The following is a 22,578-nucleotide window of genomic DNA, read 5'->3' as shown; positions in this document are numbered from 1 at the left end:
CTCATAGCAGACGGGACAGTGTAGACACAGGGACACAGATGTGGAGGGAGGTAGATAAGGAAACTGGGGCAGGTCTTCAGCACTACCTGGGAGCTGGGTAGAGTCGGCACGGAGGCCCAGGCGGGTAGGAGGTGAGATGAAGGCTTTCGAACAGGAGTGAGAGCAGGACTGCAGTGTAGATGGGGCTTCACAATAGGGGACGGGAGATGGGTTAAGAGACCAATATGAACGTGAGGTCTCCTGCCACAAGGGCCCACATGAGAAGGGTGGTATTGAGACAGGAAAGAGGCCAAGGATGTCTGAACATTTGGTAGTTGGCTGGTAGGCGGGTGGCAAGGGAAGGGGGGCCTGGGAGATGGTGCTACGGCTTGAGGACTGGAGGGATTTGGTCCGTTTCACGAACCGATGTGAGCCGAGCTGCGCTGAGCTGCAGAGAAGTGCAGTCTCCCCTCTGTGCTGAGATCCAGCCGAGGCCCCAGGCCAAGAATAGGTGTGGAGCATCATCAGGGACATGGCCTGTCTGCGGTGCCTGTTCCCACAAACCCAGGAGCCTAGGGCTGTGGGTTTGAGCTGAAGTGTGGCGCTTCTCTTTAAGCACCGTTCCGTGAGGTGACGGACAGAGCAAGAGACGGTGTCTTCTGGAGAAACTGAGCCTGTCACCAGGCAAACCCATCTGCCCAGTTTTGAGAACCAAGTGAGAGTGGCACTGTCGATGAGATGGGGAGGCAAAGCCCAGGGGTGCAGGGCCGGTCCCCACAACCCCGATAGACTTAGGTCTCAAGCTCACATGTGGTGTTCAGTAAGTTGAGTCCTTTGAAGGTAAAGAGTTAGGGGAGTGTGGACCTGGAGGGAATGTGGCTCTACACCAAGGAGAAAGAGTCTTGTCCTCAGCTGTTGGCCAAGACTCCTCCGTGACTCATGCCAGTTCCGTGAATCCGGGAGGAAGGAGGTGAGGGAGATGGGGTTTCCTGGCCTTTGTACACTTGTCTTTCTATGAAGCACCCCCCCTAGGCTCGAAGGGAGGGACACTTCTCATAAGCGGTCATCATTATCCTTTTCATGCGGGGCACGTACAATAGTATTTTGCAGGGATTTTCGAGAGTGGAGGCATCTTTGCCTACAGCTGTATTATCAAAGTGAATGTCTAAATGGGTTATCCGGGGCTGATTTGCAAATATATTAAGGCCCCGGCAACTTATAGAAGTTATAAAATTTATGAAAAGAGCCACAGCACCCTTTCTTTCCTTTTAGAAAAGCTCTTATAACCCCTTAAAAGCCATAACTGATTCAAATTACTGAATGCTGTAAAAAAGTGAATCCACCCACCACAAAACGAAACCTCACATTTACGGTTCTGCTAAATCATTTTCTTGTCTTCTCTCTCTCTCTCTCTCTCTCTCTCTCTTTCTCTTTATAGACAAAACTCTGACTACTGTAGAAAAAAAAGTCATGATTCATGATCAAAAGCGGAATAGCGGAGACGAAATAAACCAGGCAAGACAGAGGTGGAAACAATGCAATCCTTTGCTGAGACTGCGGAATGGAGCGTGGCTTTGTCCTTTCCTGGGATGGCTGACACGTGACAGGCAGGGTGATCTGTTGTACAAAGCATATTAGGAGGGAGATGGTGACCTCTCCTCTTTTTCTGTGGATCAGTGCTCTTGTGTGCCAATGAAAATAGTGCTCAGTTCAAGACAGCCAGATCGGCTCAGCACTAAAGCATACAAACAGAGTTGAGTCTCAGAAAGGAAACAGTTTCTGGTGCTGTGCGTGTGTCCAAGTCCATACAAACAGAAGAAAGTTCCAATGCTCACTTCCCATGCTTCCGAGTCTAGGCATTGTGGTGAATATTCAGGAATCACTCACGAGACAGAATGTATTTTGTGGTAGGACAGAAGGGTGTATTTCCAAGCAAACTGTGGTAAGCGTAGTGTTGAATATGTTGCATGTCTGTGTTAGAAAACAGAATCCCGTCATCAGCTAATATAAATGATTTCCCAGAGCAGTGTCTGGTTTAAAGCTTCTGTCAAATAGTTTTCGCTTTTTTTGCAGGGTTCCTGTCACTTCCCCACCAATGTACTTTTCTTTGTTAACTCATTGATTGTCACGGTTTAACTCAGGAACAGATCTCAGGATGGAGAGAATCCTAAAACCTGAATAAAGCTTTTTCTTGCACTCACACTTCTTCTGAAGGGTCCTGAGAGATGAAGGGGATTCCTTCTGAGAGGAAGGATGTGTACCTGGACGAAGAGGGAGTGCTACCTAACTGTACTGTATAGAAGCACGGTTATTGGCACAGAACTTTTGGCCCTCGGGTTCTCACCGATGCAGTGGGCTCCCGGGCTGGTCCATAACTGTGTTCTTCTGGGGAGGAAGTGTGGGAATAATGGGGTTTCCATGAAAGGTTCTGATGCTTTCAGAGACAGAGCATCAGTATGTTAATTCTTCTTGGGCAGCGCTGTATTAAAGTGAATGGTGCGAGTTGGACGTCGCTGGGGCCGCTGCTGGGAAACACTCCGAATACCATTCCGTTCCTTCAGGAGGATTTGTTTTTTGTGTTCTCTGTATCCTAAAACAAATGTGTGCCTGGCCAATTCTGTTCTTCTTTCCTCTCTCTCCCCAAAGTGGTAGATGTTAAGGGCAGGTCAGGAAACAGAAGAGGCCCCTTTGTGGATGGTATTTTTTTTTTTTTTTAACGGTACTATGTAATATGTAAGGAGACAGGAAGGTGGCGGATCAGGAGGGTACCTCCGAGGGGAAAGAGCGAACACAAACCTTCATTTGATAAAAGAGAACTGACAGAGAAAATTATTTTCCTACAAGAAATGTGGCTGTTCTCTCACTGGATGTGGAATTATGGATTTGGATTATGGGCAACGTGGGTAACGTGGATAACGTGGATTATGGATTTCTTCCGCTCTCACTGACGTTGCATCTCACCAGACACAAAGAAGGGTCTGGAAGGGGAGGTGGGCTTCAGACAAAGCTTGTACAAATTCCTGAACCGCAGATTTGCTAAAGTGACTGTATATACTTACATTCATAATTTAAATTATTGATTCTGGTCAGATAAATGTTGTTAAATTTGAAAATGTTTTATTACATTACATCAAATAAAGTTTATTTGTAGCTGTAATAAAGGAACTTAAGTAATGATTTTTAATTGAAGGTCTGCTGTCATAAATATTGCTGTCTGTAGACTCGCAAAAGGGCAAGCTTTGTAGGTTTTGCTGAAATCCTAACAGGTAGTTAAGACAGTCTGTAATTCACTGCATGTCACTTGTCACTTTTTTTTTTTTTTTTTTTTTTTTTACGAATGACTGTTGGGTCCTTGATTTGATTAATGGGCATTTATTGGGCTCCTACGACATTCAGCATGGTGGACATAGAGGGATCAAAGATGAATAGTGCAAGTCCTGACTTTTAAGGAGTGTGCCATCAGGTTGAAGGTAGATGTTCCTCAGATGGTCACCATATCATTTAGGGAGGGCCATGGCAGTTTGGAAGGAATGACCGGTTTCCTTCCTGTAGCACAAGACAAGGCATTATGGTTAACTGGATTGATTCAGGTTCTCACATGGGTTTAATTTTTGAAATTCTGACATTCACATTGGCTCTTTATCATGCCTGACTTGAATGCCTGGTGATTGAACTCTCTGGCCACACATGCTTTTACACGCATGGCGGCCAATTGAAAGGGAAAGGGAGAAACCGAGAGAGAATGACAGAAATATCAAACAATTTATACTATTCCACACAGGACAACGTTTGTGCCAAAGGCACAGCTTTTGTTTTAGCCAAGAATTGGGAGAATCACTGAGATAAGCACTGTACCCATATTTTATGACTGTTCAGCAAGAATGACTGTTAGGACTTATCTCTCAACTCACTCAAGAGTGTCAGCTGTCACCCTGCAAGGCTGGGGATTGCAAAATGGTGCTTGGGAAGGAGAGTGCTCGTAAGCTGTAACTGAATGTCTCTTACCTCGTGTTTAGTTTTGTTATGTAAATATTAAACAGGGGTACTCATAGAGTTCCTAGGTTTTCTGGAAACCGTTTCATAATTCTTAAAGCCTTTACCACGGTTTCATGTGCTTGAGATGCGTGTATATGTTTTCGATGATCGTATTTTCATGGAGTTTTATTAGATTCATTGATTACAGGCATGGTATCAACCATATGAATAGAAAATTCAGGCCATTTTATAGATAGTTTATGCTAATGTAATGATGGTTTGAATTGCCATCTGGCGGTGGTAGGAATTTCCTTGGGCATTTTGACTGTCAACTGAGTCCTCGACTTAATGGATAGAAATGTTTACAAATCCTGCATTACTTATTTATACTTATTTATGTTTTAAGTTTATTTTTTTTATTTTGAGAGAGAGACAGAGAGAGCGTGTGAACAGGGGAGGGACAGAGAGAGAAGAAGAGAGAGAGAGACTCCCCAGCAGGCTCCTTACTGTCAGCACAGAGCCCGACCTGGAGCGCGAACTCACGAGCTGTGAGATCATGACCTGAGCCAAAGCCAAGAGTGGAATGCCTAACCGAAACAGCCACCCAGGCACCCCATAAATCCTGCATTTTTTAAACAGTCTAGGCTTCCCATCCCAGGACCTTCACACACGCCTTCCCCCTCTATTCAGAATACTTCTCCTGTTTTCAAAGATTTATTTAATGTATGTCTCCATCATGGTTTAGTAATTCTTCAAGGGCAGGGACCGTGTCTGTTTTCCTCACCAATATGCCCAGCACTTAGCATTGTGCTTGCAACGTATATAGGAGGCATGCAATAAATGTTCTTAATAGGAAGGAAAGAAGGACAGAAAGGAGGGAGAGAAAGGACAGGGAGAATGGAAGGCCAGAGTTTCCTTGGCTTCCTTTTTAGTTTTCCGAGGAGACAGTCAAGGAAAGTTGGTGCGATCAAGTGACCTGCTCCGTGACTGGGACAGAAGGGGCTGGAAGTAAGGTCTCCCGTGTGCAGCGTAGGGCAGGCGCTCCACTGCACGGTGCTGCTTCTTTTACATGAACTTCTCGTGTCAAGAGAGCAACCTTTTCTTAATTTTCTGCACGAGGAGAGCAGAGCCACGTATGTGTTATGGCCCATATGTTGAAACTTGTTTATGTACAGCTCGCCAGATGGTCCCTACCAGCACACAAAGAAGACATTCCACAACTTTCAGGGGGTCAGCGTGCTGAGGAAGCACTGGACGAAATACATGTTGTGAGGTCATGCCTTACTTAATCCAAGCAGCATAGATCCAAAAAGGAAAACCTGGTCAGACGTTCAGTGTGAAGCAGGGAGACCTGGAGAACCAATTCCGGGGATCCAATTCTCAGAGACAGAAGTTGACGTAACCGGATCTCTCTTTAAACTTACTTTGTCCACATTTTCTCTGGAGCAGAAAAGAATTTCTTAAAATACTTTGCTTTTTAAGCCCCTGCTGGCTAAATAATTTTTTTTTTAAATTGCTTATGCAGTACAAGCGGCAGGGAATAAAATGTAATATTTTTTATTGTAATTTTTTACAATAAAAAATGTAAAAGGAAAATTCACGGAGCTAATCTGAAGCAGGAAGCGAGAGGTTGACGGCCATCTGAATAGGACTTGCAGACAATTGTATTGGGGATTTGGCATTAAAAAAATGCTGAGTTGAGGGAATTAAGAGATATTGTAACTGTGGCTCTCTGAACACACCTGAAATCTTAGATTCTATTCAAACTATAAAATTTATGCTCAGAGATTATAGAACCAAAAAAAAAAAAAAAAGTAATGGGCAAGAAATATAAAGACTATAAAGAAATGAAAGCCTGATCCATGGTTCTACCACTAAGAAATTCATTCATTCTTCCATTCATTCCCTTATTCCAATACATATTTATTTAGTTATTTTTATTTTTTTAATATTTATTCATTTTGGGGGAGAGAGAGAGACACAGAATCCGAAGCAGGCTCCTGGCCCTGAGCTGGCAGCACAGAACCCGACACGGGTCCCAAACCCACGAACCACGAGATCATGACCTAAGTTGAAGTCGGACACTTAACTGACCGAGCCACTCAGGCGCCCCCATACATACTTATTAATATGTCAGAGACCGAACCCTAGGACCTAGTGGTGAGACAAACATGATCTCCATTCTTGTGAAGCTAAAAATCTAGCAAGGAAGCCTCATGTGACACAAATGATTAAAATCCAGTGCGAGACATATGATGATGAGGCAAATACAAGGAGATCCAGAAAGAAATGCATACTTCAATATATGGATACGAACATTTAAATCTCAGTGGAGGAAAGAAGTGAGAATCCAAAGTAGCAGATGGTAAAAATATCTAGATTTTTATCTTTGATGTGTATTACATAATATTTTTGGTGCCAAATTACCTTTGTTAATTACATTTTGATTGCGCTATTATTAAAATGCTCTTTATTCCTTAAACCCACACAGTCTCACAGTGGGAGAGATGGTGTAGAGGAGCGACCGGACAGCAGGAAGTCCACTTGGAACATAAAAGTTTGTCACCTGTAGGAAAATGAGATATAACTGTATCCACAGAGAACTGCAGAGCTAGAGGAAGCTCATGGGTGACCTAGGACAACCCCCTACTGTTTAGCAGGTGAGAACATGCTGGAGTAGAGCTGTGTTTTGTCTGAATTTGTTTAAAGGAACGTGGTGGACAGCAGTGCTTTGCAAGCTATCTTTCGGGAAGCATTATTTAAAAAAATGTGTTGCACAGCTGTGCGTTTGCAAACTACAATAAAAATGAATTACAAGAAAAGTGAGAAGAAAATATAAAATGTAAGTTCCGTTTTTTTCATATTAGGATCAGTAGACCTAAAAGTGCAGCTCAGGAAATACGGTCAGAACAAACATAACATGGAGAACAAGAAAAAAACGTCAACACTGGCCGTTGTCCCCCGAAAGCGTACGGTTAGGGACAGCCGGGCGGTTCCCGGACTGAGAAATGACGAGCATAATCATGACGTGTGCAGGACACTGTGTGCAAGGCCTGTCCACAGCATGTGGTGGTGAGCGTGGTGCAGGGAGGCTGTAGGGGGTGTGGGTGGGGGGACTACACGGAGCAGCTTCCTTCTAAGAACTACGCTTGGGGTAGGAGTAATGCAGAGAAGTGACCTCTGCTCGCGAATCAGAGCCTTCCAGTAACTCAACTCAAATAACTCAACTTTTCCCCTGTGTTTCTCCTCTTTCATTATCTACAATTAAATTGAATCCAGAATGCTGACCTGAAGGCGCTGAAAGGTATTTAATTTTTAGAATGATTATATTAATCAAATGGTTCTTTTTTGAAAAAAAAAATTTTAATGTTTATTCATTTTTGAGAGACAGAGCACAAGCAGGGGTGGGGCAGAGAGAGAGGGAGACACAGGATCGAAGCAGGCTCCATCCAGGCTCTGAGCTGTCAGCACAGAGCCCGAGGTGGGGCTCCAACCCACAAACTGTGAGATCATGACCTGAGCTGAAGTCGAACACTCAACCAAATGAGCCACCCAGGTGCCCCCCAGATTGTTCTTAAATAGGGCAAAGAAAGAGACTAAATTTTGACAGGGTCAATAATAGTTTAAAGGCAAAAGATTGTGGTATAGGAGAGGCTAAGGGTAATATCAAGTGACTACTCTGCCTTCTGCCTTACACTCAATATGTTCTAAACTTCACTCTGAGTAAGAATTATCTAGGGAGCTTGTTTTTTTTTTTTTGGTTAGGTTAAGGTAAGCTCTAGGCCCATCATGGGGCTTGAAGTCACAAGCCAGAATCAAGCATTGCATACTTTACGGATGGAGCCAGCCGGGCGCCCCTAAGGAGCTTGTTAAACATGAAAACTCCTGGGCCCCATTTTCAGAAATTCTGATTCATTATGTTGTGGGGTGTAGCACAGGGTGAAGAATGTCTTTAGCCAACCTACCAGGTGATTCTGCTCCAGCTGAGCTGGGTGCCACGAGTTGAGAGTTACTATTCCCAAACATGTGGACAAACTGAATCATGTAGCTGATACTGTGTGCAGTTAGTGTGGAAAAGCACAACTAATATGAAATAATAACATCTAAATCATTTGTATATAGTTATGGCATTTGTTAGAGAAATACACAAAATGCTCACAGGTTCTCTTACATACCCTTAAATATTCAGTACCTGCTGTTGGCACCAAAAAATCCAGCAATTTGTGGAAGAACATAACCCACAGAGCACCTTAGGTTGTTTTCAACTTTATTTAAAGACACATGGAGTTTGGTTTTAAGTGCAGTCCTGGTTAATTCCTACATTACTGAGTAACTCCTGGCATTAACTAATTCATATTGGTGCTAGCACAAGGTCAGCTGAGAATCAATGCATCACCTTTCTGTCCCCATGCTAAGCAGCTGATCAAATGTTTGTCAACAAAGCAAAGACTAGATCTTTGAACATAGGTATTGAATATTAGCCAATGAGAATGAGATGTTGACTTTGGCCAAGGTCCATGCTTTTACGTGTGTGTGTGTGTGTGTGTGTGTGTGTGTGTGTGTGTGTGTATGTGTGTATTATGGCAGTGATTAAAACAGCTCACATAGGTTGAATGTTTATCACTCGTTAGGCATTCTGTTAGTAAAACAACCCTAAAAGGAGGGGGGGGGTATTATCTCCATTTTATGAGGGACCTGACATTTATAGAACTCAAGGACATTAACTTGTAAGTAGCAGAACAGCCCTCCAGCTGATTTGTACTTTCTCTTACATCCTCCGTTCCATTCCACAAAATGCGTCTCAGTGGTACCGACTGGTTTTGTGGGCCTGGAAATATGCGTCTGAACTCTGAGAGGACTCTTGGGTCACTGAATTCCTCAAAATGCTTGTTCAAGGTTAAAGCCCAGATAATGTGAAGGGGGCAAAGGTTGTGATTCCTAGTCCCTAATCCTATTCTTGGATTCCTCCAGATCTGCGCACTTAGCACCTCAGTGTTTTCTCCTGGTTTGCATTTCTATTGCAGCCTGCCTGTAATGGTTAATTTTATGTGTTAATTTGACTGGATCACAGTGTGCCCAGAGATTAGGCTCCACATTATTTCTAGGTGAATTTGTGAGGGTGTTTCTGGATGAAATTAGCATTTGAATCCATAGACTAAGTAAAGCAGATCCTCTCCCCAGTGTGGGTGGAATCTATCCAATCCCTTGAGGGTCTGAATAGAACAAAAATTGGAGAGTGGGAGAATTAACTCTGCCTGACTGGCTGAGCTGGAACATTGGTTTCCTCCTGCCCTTGGCCTGGGACCACCAACCGTCTGGTTCCCAGACCTTTGGACTTGGACTGAACTATACCACCAGCTTGCAGGGTCTCCAGCTTGGGTCTCCAGCTTGCATACAGCACATTGTGGGACTTCTCAGCCTCCATAATCACACGAGCAATTCTTTTTAATTTTTTTTTCAACATTTATTTATTTTTGGGACAGAGAGAGACAGAGCATGAATGGGGGAGGGGCAGAGAGAGAGGGAGACACAGAATCGGAAACAGGCTCCAGGCTCTGAGCCATCAGCCCAGAGCCCGACGCGGGGCTCGAACTCACGGACCGTGAGATGGTGACCTGGCTGAAGTCGGACGCTTAACCGACTGCGCCACCCAGGCGCCCCACACACGAGCAATTCTTTAATGAATCTCTCTGTATATAAAACTTCCTACATAGATTTCAAGGATATATATATATATATATATATATATATATATATATATATATATAACTCTATCAATAGAATATTGGTACACACACACACACACACACACACACACACACACAAACATACACACACTGCCCTCATAGCTATTGCGTTATAATGTGTGCTTTTTTAGATTCTCCTCATTAAAACTTGTATCTTCTGTGTCCCACTCTCTTATCTTCTGCTGTCTCTAAACTGGCAGCCAATTAATCACATACACTAATCCATTATTCAGGGGCAATATCCCCTTCCTACAAGGCACATAGTTACACTGAGACCAGCAATCCCTTAGATTGAGGTCTGAACCTGAGAAAGCGTTGATAGGAATTTCAGACAGTGTGACAAGTTGGTGGTGGCCAGAGCGGTTCAAATCATACCCGTGTGTTTCCCTCATCTTCTAGGATTCTGCGAATCCTATAGTCGTTTAGTTACTTACAGACTCCCAGGGGCCTGTGCAGCTGAAAGCGTGCTGTTATCCAGACCCATCTGTGTGACTTGGGCCGGATCTTTCTCCTGCTCACGATGGAGCCAACAACTAGCTTTTGAAAGCAAAAACTAGTGAGGGTGAGTCAGTAACAAGTGAGATTTGTCAGGGAGGTTTGGCCAGTGGCCGGCATCCTAGGCTCTGTGGAGACGTGCTTCTGTGAGACAGTTTCGGCTGCCCTTCCGGCGTAAGAGAGCAATCCCGGTGAAGAATGTTGACTGTCATCTCCATTATTCCATCAACTTCCTCATCAACGGCTTGGGATGAAATGTTAGAATAGATTTTGGAAGTGGAGATAAAATGAAGACCTGAAACTATTCTGGATGCATGAATCAAAGACTACTCTTTATACTACTTATTCTCCTGGCTCTTAGAAATTTAATTGCAGCAAGCTTTTAAATATTGGCTTTTAACTTATCTACAAAAAAATGAATAAATAAAAAATAAAAGATTTAGTTAATTAAATCAATTGAGGGAAGATGGGGCCCAATTCCCATTCATCCATTTGGATCATGCAGAGCATAGATTTTATGGATGAAAACCATCCCTAAATATTATACCATAAATTGTAGTGGGGCACAGAAGTTTATGGCCATACTTGTGTAATATGGACTGAGATAGAATGTCTCCACTTCTATCTCATCACACAAAAATAAAAAGAACACTCATTTATGTAATTTATCTACTGTTGGTGAGGACAGTTGAGATAAAAACCCATGTTTTCATGAAAAAAAACTCATAACCAGAGTTTTAGAATGATCTTATCAGTCAAGTTTGAGCTTCTGAAAGAATAAAACAGAACTTTTAAATTTGATATTTCAAAAAAGCAAGAAAAAGAATGAAGTATCATAAATAACCATCTATTATATTGTCGTTTTGTCATATTTCAAGTCCTTTTTAATAAAAGAAGATTTAATATACACTTAAGGACCCTTTTGTATCCTTTATAGAGGTGCGTGACCTTGGCAAATCCCCTAATCTCTGTGTTTCCGTACATCAGTCACTTCATCTGTAAAATGGGGATAATACTATCCAGCACCTCATGGGGTTGTTGAGAGTGTATACAATGAATAACAGTGTAAAGAATGAAGAACAGAGCCTGACCCACTGATGCCCAAATGGCGTCCTCTGTGATAGCTCTTACTCAATCCTACCTGTGGGTAAGATGCTCGAATTCCTAGAAAGGTAATTGTGTTAAGAGTAAGGTTTTGACAGTGAAGTTGACTGTATAGAGTTCTGGTATATATAGGCTGTGGAATGCTCCAAAGAATAAGATTGTAGTGAGGGTATTTAATATGATAATATTGGCATATTCTGCTAGGAAAAATAGGGTGAGGGGACCTGCTGTGTATTCAATGTTGAATCCAGAAACGAGTTCTGATTCTCCTTCTGTGAGGTCAAAGGGAGCTTGATTGGTTTCTGCTAATGTTGACATGAAGCATATTATGGCTGAGGGCCATGTGGGGAAAACTATTCATATGTGTTCTTGGATGGTAATTGATGTGGCTAGTGTGAAGGATCCATTTACTAGTAGTTCTGATCGGAGGGATGATGGCTAGTGTGACTTCGTATGAGATTGTCCTCAGTCCCGTTCTTCTGCCAGAAGCAGGCATTTTCCTTGAAGTTATGGTACGTCCTTCTAATCAGTGCTTGTCTGCTTTTAATACAGGACAGTTGTATTTTTTTTAGTTTCCCTATGTAAATTTTACACGTATTGTCATAGTGTGTGTACCATCCTTCTGTGGTCTGCTTTTTTCTCAGTGCTAGGTTTTTGACATCTTTTCATATTGAGAGTTATAGGTCAAGTTTTTCCATTTTAATTGGACTATAATACTTGGTTAGCTGAATATACAGTGACTCATTCCTCCGTTTTTGCTCTTATGGACATTTAGCTTTCATCTCGATTTTTGTAACTATAAAAAAATGCTGTTGTGAGCATTTATGGATGTGTCACCTTACACATATTAGGGAGCATTTGTAATATATGGGGTTTCCCAGCCCTTTTCACTTGGGTCACTCTGCCAGATGTCACTGTGCCTCTAATCCAAGGCTGCCCCGAGAGCTGAAGAGGTCAGCATCTTGTGTCATGACCACTGCTCACTAACCTGTTTAGTGCAGACCTGTTGGGAAACTCTGCCCAGAATACTGGTCTTCAAATTAGGGTATATGCACTGCACCAATTTCCATCCCCACTGCACTACCTACACACACATAGATGCACGCACATGCGTGTGTGTGCGTATACATATTTATGCGCACACACGTTTTCCCAATATGGATGGTTGCTAAAGTAGTTGATTTCCACATCCTAAACTTGACCTGCCTGAGGGCCACATGCAGTTTCCACCTCATCATTCACTATCTTTTTCTCCCATTTTCTAAAAGAAAGTTCTCTTACCCACCTAAGATCTTAATATAATGTCTCAAAGGGACAATTCAAAATATTGGGATCCACATGGTCTTCTTTAATTGAGGGCCTATAAATCTGCTATAGGGCCTCCTGACTTTCCTTGCACATATTCTGTTAAAGGCAAAAACTTGGGTAGAATTTAAAATTCAGATAAAATACAGGATGTCTAGTTAAATTTGAATTTCAGGTAAACCACAGGTAGTTTTGTATTACTTTAGTATAAATATATCCTGATCTAGTATGTCTCAATATGAGCTGTGGGAACATTTATATTAAAAAATTGTTGTCTTCTGAAATTCAAATTTAACTGGGCATCCTATGTGTGTGTGCATGAGAGAGAGAGAGAGGCAGATAGAAAGTTTGCTAAATTTGGCAACCCTAGTGGAGTTAGAGTTGGTACTTTCATCCATGGGATGATCTGGATTCAGACATAATGTCAAGCGAGTGTCAGGACATTTTTTGTTTAATGATTTCTCCTGTTCTTTCTCCTGATTGTCAAAGAACACATCGCTCCCGAAGAGGAGTTGTGTGAGCAAAACAGGTAAGAAATTAGAGAATTTTGTGTCTTCTTTCACTGGGACACTGAACTCATGGCAACTCCTTGGTCTTTATCCATCTGTGTTAAACTAAGAATATTCAGGAGTTGTAAAAAGAATGCTGGGAAAACACCAGTCTATGAGAAGCGTGGCCTGTAGTTCTCATTCTTTTTTTTAAAAATGTTTGTTTATTTATTTATTTAGAGAGGGAGAGAGAGAGAATCCCAAGCAGGCTCTGTGCTGTTAGCACAGAGCCCGATGTGGGACTCAATCTCATGAACTGTGAGATCATGACCTGAGTCGAAATCAAGAGTCAGATGCTAAACCGACTCAGCAATCCAGGCGCCCTTCCATTTCTCATTCTTAAAAGGGAGAAAGTTTAGAGACTGATTACTCACAGGGCTTGGTCTTGACTCACCTGCATTGTTTGCATGATTTAAGGAAGGAGGAGGCAAACACTTTTGTGTGTATCTCCTAGAGGTCGACATTACACCGTTGAGTAAAAGAAACTCACGTTCCAAGTAAGTTAGTGTTTTATATTTTCTCAAACACTTCATCAGATTTGTAGAAGAAATATTTGCATTACCTTTGCAAAAAGATTATCGGACATTATAAATCCATATACACTCTTCCTTTGGACTTAAATTTCCTGCTCAGTGTTGCCCATCAACCAATTGTCAGCTCATTTGTTCATTTTGGCCATGTACTTATTATATTTATATAACTTAGGTATATTTAGTAGAATTTATTGTAAGAAAATCCACTTAATCATGAATATACTGTTGGTAAATTCATACTGCTGGTGGCTTCATTCCTTTTATTTTGTTGCTAATTTCACAAGCCCTGTTTTCATTTTAGCAATAAGCAATATTCATATCTGGATACATGAACTAGATGAAAAAAAACCTCTCCCTTCATTTCATTAAAAGCATTTCCAATCAAAACTTACATTTTTACAGTTAATACTTATCAGTATGTGCAATACATTTTGGTTTTGGCCAATAGTAATTTAGTAGTTAATTTAATAGTGATGAGATTTAATAAGAATTAGTAATGTAAATTACCACCTAAAATAGTTATTTAGTGATAATTTTTTAAATCAAGAAAAAATGTTTAGACTTCAGAGTCTTAAATACACTTTTTTTTTTTTTTGCGATTTATCATTATATACACATTCGCATAACAGGTGATAGGTTGATCAAAAAAAGATGTTCAAACATAATAACATGTTACGTTAAAATAAACTTCAGTGTAGTGTGGAATGGAAATACAAGTTAAAAAAAAAAAGATAAAATTTCCAAATGTTAAACAAGACCAGTTTGTGTAGGGTTTTTTTTTTTTTTTATGTTTATTTATTTTCGAGAGACAGAAAGACAGAGTGCAAGCTTGGGAGGGGCAGAGAGAGAGGAGACACAGATCTGAAGCAGGCTCCAGGTTGAGCCTGTGGGGTCTCGAACCCACAAGCTGTAAAATCATCACTTGAGCCAGGCACTTAAACGACTGAGCCACCCAGGCGGCCCTGTGCAGTGTTAAAAATAGTATTTGTTACCTGACACCACTTTCGAATAGATTTAAAAGAATGACATCACCGCTTTATTTTTTTTAATGTCAATATTTATAACAGTTTCCAAATTATATCTTCTGCAACTATTTACATTTATGATTTGGAAATTTACATGTCTAAAATTTGCAAGTGGCTGCACAGCTTTTCACAATTATCTTATGGAGTACACGCTTAAAAAAAACGCAGGAATGCAATAGCCTTACCGTGTGCCTGACTGCTTGCTGCATAGGAGGCAGGTATATCCTTAACTAGATTTTGCCAAATTCTGAGTCGTTGCCCCATTTTACACTCCCCCTAATGGTATCTGAGAATTCTCCTACTTTTACATTTTCTCAAACACTTAACATTGTCAACTTTTAAGGGTTTGCCCGACTGAAGGGTGTAAAATGCTATCACTTTGTACTTTTAGGTTTACACTGTCTCGATTATTGGTGGGATTGAACTTCTTTTTCATGCACGGTTTGACCAGCTGTCGTTTGCTCTTCTGCGGGTTGTCTCCCTCACATCTTAACCTGTTTGCCAATTGGTAAGGTACGTATTTGTGATGCAGGGAACTCGTTTTTACATGTTGACTTTTGCAGCTTGTTTTGGGGAAAGCACTTTATGCCTCTGTACCCCTACTAGTTACAATATGAAATGTGTGCATCAGATATTTCATATATGGACGACTGGAATTCCTGGGAATATTTGTCCACGGTTGCTGTTGCAGGTAGGTGGAGTTTGTTAGATTTGAATGATGTTAGGCTCAGTAGGGGATGCAAATAATATACAGATGAGCCTATTTTCCTATTTGCCCTAACAATGTTGATTAATCCATTAACAAATGAAAGCAGAAAACCCTCAGAATGGGGTTATTTTTCAGATAATTCTCATTTTAAATACATCTTATTTGTAACTTTGGAATATTAAAGAATTATCTGGAGAAGTGTGTGTTTGAGGGAGGTGGGCACCTTTGACAAAATGCAACATCCTGGCCAGTCTGTAGGAGACATGACAGATACTCAGGTGAAAGAGAGTTAAGTAACAACTACTATAGTCCTGGAAACAGAGATCTTTGCATGTAGAGCAGTTGTTATAATCTGGAGAAGAGGATGGGAGGTAGAGAGAGGAGAGAATTGCAAGGGATTTTCCAGTATAAACAGGACAGGGAGTGCAAAGCTCTAACTCTCCTTGAGATCCTTTTTAATCACTTTTATTTTTGGTAATATAATCTCCTTTTTTCCCCTTCTTGACACATTTCAATAATTAGAATTATTGGAAAAAATAGGATTTATTTTTATTGAAATTCACTTGGCGGTCATCTTTGAAATAATATTTTTGTTCCAAAAAGGTTTTACTGAATTTTTATAAAGTGGCTTTCCACAACCAACTAGAGTCTGCACACTCCTTTTTGGTAACTTTCAGAAGAATCCGCAACTGATCAGACAAAAGCACAAACGTGTCCCTTAACCATTCCTACTTGAAAAGAATATGCCTGCAGTGCAATGTACCTGTGGTATATCTGGCAGAATTGAAGTTGCTAAAATTGTTAAGCAGATTCCAAGATGATTTGGGAAGTTTGGCTTGCTTCCCATCACTGGCATGCTGGGATGTGCTAAGATTCCCACCACTAGCATTCAGGGAAGTGCTAAGATTGGACTCCTACATAAAAGCGTTCAAGAAATAGGTTCACCTAATTAGGTTCAAAACTATATGAAGCCCAGGTGTCCCCAGTCTTCAGGGATCTGTCCTTTCCTTTGACACCGAGTCACATGTGGCGGCAGAGAGTCCTGTCCTCATTATCTTTCCCTCCCTAGGTATCTGAGAGATCTTCAAGTGGCTGCGTAGTTACTTTATGGAGTACATGTGCAAAATACTGTAGGTGGCCAATAGGTCTTCAGTGTGCCCAAAGTAAGAAATCACCCATGCCCCTCCTTACCCCATGTAGACCGTTCCTCATCACTTCCATCAACTGTCCACCCTTCTTAGGTCACTTCTTGCTGTTTGGTAACCGTTTTCTCCTCACTGCTCTTCTATTTCTGCTACACGACACAGGTAGGTTTGGGCCTTGCTTATTTCGGAGATAAGATCAGGCTGTTACAAGGAGCAAACATTGAATGTATGTCTATAGCACAAGAGAATTACGACATAGAAAATATGACAGTGGATCACTGCCCCCACAGTCCAGCGCCCGTGCCCATCTACAACATGGAATATTCCTGATGTCATATTTTAGCTCCCAGCTCCACCAGCCCCTCCCCACGGTGGGAAGGCCTTGGACAGGCTAGACTTCGTTCATCTTGCTGACATGTAAAGTAAAGGAAAATCAGTCAGTTCTAAAGCTGTGCTTCATTACATAATCTGTTCTAATATGCCATTAGTTGTAAGATGTAGCATTATTCTGGGGCGTCTGGGTGACTTAGTCGGTTAAGCGTCCAACTCTTGATTTTGGCTCTGGTCATATCTCAGGGTCTTGGGATCAAGCCCCATGTCAGGCTCCCTGCTGAGCATGAAGACTACTTGGGATTCTCTCTCTCTCCCTCCCTCTACCCACCCCCCTCCCACTCTCTCTTTCTCTCAAAAATATAAATAAATAAATAAATAAATAAATAAATAAATAAATAAAAACTTTATGCTTCAATGCTAAATAATAGTGTAATTCTTTGAAAACGTTTTGTACCAGATATTTTTTTTCCCAGGGGCCACGATAATAGTTCTTGTCCCACATGTGCTTCTAGAACCTTAAGTACTTCCACATCAAGAGGGAAAGCCTAATTTCTTCCTGCTTGTATCTAAGCTAGTTTGTGACTTGCCTGTAACCAATAGAAAGCATCAGTTCTGCATGACTTCTGAAGCTAGGTCTGAGAAGGTGATACGGATGCCACTTGGCTGGCTGGAATATTTGCTCTGGAGCCCAGAGCCTCCGTGTTAACAGCCTCCGTGGTCTGTGGCTGCCGTGCTGTGAGGAAGCCCAAGCCCCCTGCCTCAAGAGGGACCATGTGGAAAATCCCGGAGACTACATGAAGAGAGAAAGATGCTTTGCCAGTTGCCAGCTGATCCTGCTTCCCCAACCTCTGCTCTTTTGGTTACAGCTTCTAAAGGGCTGCAGTCTCATGAGTGATTGCTTTAACCAAAACCACCCAGCCAAGCCCTTCCTGAATTCATGGCCCACAGAAACTGTGAGAAATAATAAAGTGATTGTTGTTGTTTTAAGCCTCCGAGTTCTGAGGTGATGAGTTAAACAGCAGTATTAACCAAATCAATTTTAAATGTCAATTAAACTCAACAGAGGTTGTACTGGAAGTCATGGCAATATGAATAACCATGACCAAGTTTGCACATACACAGGCAATGACACCCATGTCATGTTGGTCCCCTGGCCAACAGCAATTGTGAAATGCCATCTATTTTAAGATGCATGGCAGTAGGAAAAAAACGTATGCAATTTAGCATTGAAAAAAATGTGGTAAAATTGGTGCAAAGGAGGGACAAAGACAACAAAAAGAGTTAAGGAACTGGGAGGTAAGGTGCCTTATTTTGAAAAAGCTTAATATCTGGTCATTAAGATGATACATGCGCATTATCAAAAACATAAAAATAAAATAAAACATAAATTGCAAAAAAAAAAAAAAAAACCAATAAAATCACCAAAATGTCATCATCCAGAGATAAACTTCCAGATTTCTAAATGTACACAGACAACACGTATAGAAATGTGGGCATATGCATGCTTTATAAATAAGTTCATCTGGGGCGCCTGGGTGGCGCAGTCAGTTGAGCATCCGACTTCGGCTCAGGTCACGATCTCGCGGTCCATGAGTTCGAGCCCCAAGTCAGGCTCTGGGCTGATGGCTCAGAGCCTGGAGCCTGTTTCCGATTCTGTGTCTCCCTCTCTCTCTGCCCCTCCCCCGTTCATGCTCTGTCTCTCTCTGTCCCAAAAATAAATAAACGTTGAAAAAATAAAAAATAAAAAAAAAATAAATAAGTTCATCCTACGTTGCAGCCTTTTTTTTTCCCCTCATTTGAAAACATGTTGGTTTCGTGTTTCTACCTCAGTAGGTAAAACACTACCTAATTTTTTAATGATGATAGAATATCTTATTTACTTAGCCAGTCATTTAAATGATGGACATTTTGTTTAGCTTTATCATTTTGGTTTTGCTTTTATGATTATTAAAACATCAGGCGTATTTATGCACATATGTTTTTCCTATTGTATAACTACCTCTTTGTGGAGAATTTCTAGATACAAGATTATTGGATTGAATGGATTTCCCCAAATAGAACTGTGGTATGGACTGATAAAAATACCTCCCAGAAAAGTTGTATCCATTCAGACTTCTAGCAACAGCTTTTGAAAATGCCTGTTTTCTGTCTCCTTTGCCAAAGGAATGGAGAACATATCACCCCAAAGTGTGCTGCTTTGGTATGTTGATTATTTTGAATTAAAGGCACTTGAGAAATGGCAGATACAAGAGGGCATTCTGACCCTCCTTTTTATTTCTGAAGGCAGGAGATAAACCTCCCATGTGAAAGGTGTCCACCCTGTACTGGGAGAAAGGAGAACATTTTTATCACCAGTGACAAGGAACTGAAGCAGAAAGAAATCTGTTCGAGCAGACCTTGTTCAAATACATCTTATCTTCCTTTGGCCGCTCCATATAGTTACTTTGCTACAATTGCCTCTTATTGTTCAACCTACTATAGAGGTTCTTTATCAGTTTTTTTGGTAAAGTTCAGAGGAATTTTACCAGTTCTTTTGGTCTCAATCCCTATGAGGACTCTTCTGTCATGTAAAATAATATAAATGTGTGTGTGTTTCTCCTGTTAATCTGTCTTATGTCAGTTTAATTCTCAGGCCCAGCTGAGAAACCCTAAGAGGGGTGGTAAAAATTTGCCTCCTCTACACCAACATCTGGCTTTAGTCATTCATCTAATGCCAATATTATGGTTTTTAAAGATTTCTTTAAAAAAAAATTGCAGGATACAAAATCAAGTACAAAAATCCATTGTGTTTCTATACATTAATAATGAACTGTCATGAAGGGAAATTAAGAAACCAATCCCATTTATAGTTGAATCCAAAAGAACAAAATACCTAGGAATAAATTTAACCGAGGAAGTGAGAGACCCGTATACTGAAAATTATAAGACATTAATGAAAGAAATTGAAGAAGATACAAATAAGTGGAGAGATATTCTGTGCTCATGGATTGGAAGAATTAATATTGTTAAAATTATATATTACCCAAAGTAATCTTCAGATTCAGTGCAATCCCTGTCAAAATTCCAATGGCATTTTTCACAGAGATAGAGAAAACAATACTAAAATTTGTAGAGAACCACAAAAGACCCATAATAGCAAAAGCAATCTTGAGAAACAAGAATAAAGCTGAAGGCATTGCTTTCCCGAATTTCAAACTATATCACAAAGCTATCATAACCAAAACAGCATGGTTTTGGCATAAAAATACACATAGATCAATGGAGTACGATAGAGTGCCCAGAAATAAACCCATGTGATTAATTTATGACAAAAGAGTCAAGAATATACAGTGGGGAAAGGACAATTTCTTAAATAAATGGTGTTGGGAAAACTGGACAGCCACAAACACGGAAGGAAATGGGACAAAAATACACAAAAATTAACTCAAAATGGACTAAAGACTTGAAGGTAAGATATGAAACTATAAAACTCCTAGAAGAAAGTATAGGCGATAAGCTCCTTGACATAAGTCTTGGAGATGATTTTGAATTTGGCACCAAAATTAAAAGCAAAAAAAGCAAAACAAAAACAAAAACAAACAAAAAACACAAACAAACCCAAGTAGAACTACATCAAACTAAAAAGCTTCTGCATGCAAAGGAAACCATCAACAAAATGTAAAGGCCAGCTATTGAATGGGAGAAAATATTTGCAAATCATGTGTATGGTAAGGGGTTAGTATCCAAAATATATAAAGAACTCCCACAACTCAATAGAAAAAATATGATTAAAAAATAAGCAGAAGATCTGAAGACATTTTTACAAAGAAGACATATAGATGACCAAAGATATGATCACTCATTGTCAGGGAAATGCAAATCAAAAACCACAATGAGTTATCACCTCACACCTATTAGAATGGCTATTGTCAAAAAGGTAAGAAACAATGCATATTGGCAAGGATGCGGAGGAAAGGGAACCTTTGTGTACTATTAAGTGAGAATGTAAATTGATAACAGTTTTTGTGGAACACAGTACAGAGTTCCTTAAGAAATTAAAAATAGAACTATCATGTGATCCAGCAATCCCATTTCTAGGTATTTATCTGCAAGAAACAAAATACTTACTCAAAAAGTTATACGCACCCCATGTTTATTGTAACATTATTTGCAATAGACAAGATATGGAAACAACCTAAACATTCACTGACAGATGAATGAATAAAGAAAATGTGGAATATATACACAACGGAATATTATTCTGCCATGAAAAGGAACGAAGTCTTGCCATTTGCAACAACATGGGTGGACCTTGAGGGCATTAGGCTAAGTGAATTAGGTCAGAGAGAGAAAGACAAATACTATATAATCTACTTATATGCACAATATAAATAAAAAACAAAAAACAAAAAAACAAGCAAACAAATAAACAAAAAAGAAGCTCACAGATGTGGAGAACAGCTTGGTGGTTTCCAGGGTGGGGGTTTCATTGTGAGTGAAATAGGTGAAGGCAAAAGGTACCAACTTTCACTTATAAATGAATAAGTCATTGAGATGTAATGTATAGCATGGTAACTATGGTTAATAATACTGTATTGCATATTTGAAAGTTGCTGAGTAAATCCTAAAAGCTCTCATCATAAGAAAAAAGAATTCTGTAACTATGTATGGTGAAGGATGTCAACTGGACTTATTGTGGTGCTCATTTCACAGTATATACAAATATCAAATCACCAAGTTGTATACTTGAAACTAATGTAATGTTGTATGTCAGTTATACCTCAATAAAAAAAATGGGAGGGGGAGCTTACCATAAAAATGTCTTTCTTGTTTTTATTTGCATTTTAGGAAATAATGAAAGTGAACAGGTCTTTTTTTTTGGCCCAGTCTAACTTATTTTTTTGTAAGTTGACTATTTTATAGTCTTTGACCATTTTTCTTTTTATAATTGATTTGTAAGAGCTCTTCATACAGTGGTAGTAATTCTTTGTCCATCATGTGTGTTACTAAATAGTTTTTCCTAAGTCTCTCAAACTTCCATAATTGTGGTATTTTGTTTTTGTTTTTGCTGCCAGGAAATATTTAACTTCGATGTAAATTTTTTTCCTATAGTTTCTGGCTTTGGTGTCAAGTTAAGAAAGTCATGTTCCACCCTTATATCAGAAGTGTTTTCTCATAATTTTTAAAAATTTTTTACATTTATGAATGCTTTTTATCTAACTGGAATTTAATGTGTGAAATTTGACTTTTCCTTAAAGTGGCTGGCTAGTTGTCCCAAATTATTTAGTGAGTAACAAATCTTTCCCTTGTGACTTGAAATGCCACATTTATTTTACTCTGAATTCTCATAATACTTGAGTGTTTCTGGAATTTTCTGTTCTGCTCCTTGGCAGTGTGTCTTTTCCTATATCAGGACCATCCATGTTGTTCTTGTGGCGGTTACTACTATTACTGCTGAATACAATGGGCATGCATATATCTCTTTAATTTTTTTCAATTTGAGTTTTTGTTGTGAGCTGCTATTTTAAATGTGGTAGTTTTCTCACTTGTTATGGTTGGTATGTGAAAAGAGCAATTGCATCTTTGTATCTTTATTTTGAAACTAGCTATCTTCCTGATTCTCTTAACAGTTCCAAAAATTTTGCAGTTTGTTTTCCAGGAGTTCACACGTATAAAATACTAATACTTTTTGCATTCTCCC

The 22,578-nt window shown here is 40.1% G+C and overlaps 1 protein-coding gene and 1 long non-coding RNA gene across 3 annotated transcripts in view; one reads left to right on the top strand and one right to left on the bottom strand.

Moving 5' to 3' along the window:
- The window catches only part of HTR7 (5-hydroxytryptamine receptor 7), an 82,951-nt gene extending 79,807 nt beyond the window's left edge, over positions 1-3,144 (top strand). For both annotated transcript variants that reach the window (XM_040485836.1, XM_040485837.1), the window contains exon 3: positions 1,418-3,144. In XM_040485836.1, the coding sequence (XP_040341770.1) occupies positions 1,418-1,460 (43 nt within the window). In that variant the 3' untranslated portion in view covers positions 1,461-3,144. The remainder of the gene's footprint in view (positions 1-1,417) is intronic.
- LOC121036982 (uncharacterized) lies at positions 3,075-17,131 on the bottom strand. Its single transcript, XR_005793556.1, has 2 exons — positions 16,612-17,131; positions 3,075-3,525 (listed from the first exon to the last, which is right to left on the bottom strand). It is a non-coding gene; the product is annotated as an uncharacterized LOC121036982 (long non-coding RNA).
- Between the last annotated feature and the right edge of the window lie 5,447 nt (positions 17,132-22,578).

Source organism: Herpailurus yagouaroundi, unplaced genomic scaffold, assembly GCF_014898765.1.
Source record: "Herpailurus yagouaroundi ecotype Mexico unplaced genomic scaffold, PumYag 163, whole genome shotgun sequence".
NCBI classification, from domain to species: domain Eukaryota; kingdom Metazoa; phylum Chordata; class Mammalia; order Carnivora; family Felidae; genus Herpailurus; species Herpailurus yagouaroundi.
Note: the sequence above shows the minus strand (reverse complement) of the source record. Positions and strands in the feature narration are given on the sequence as shown.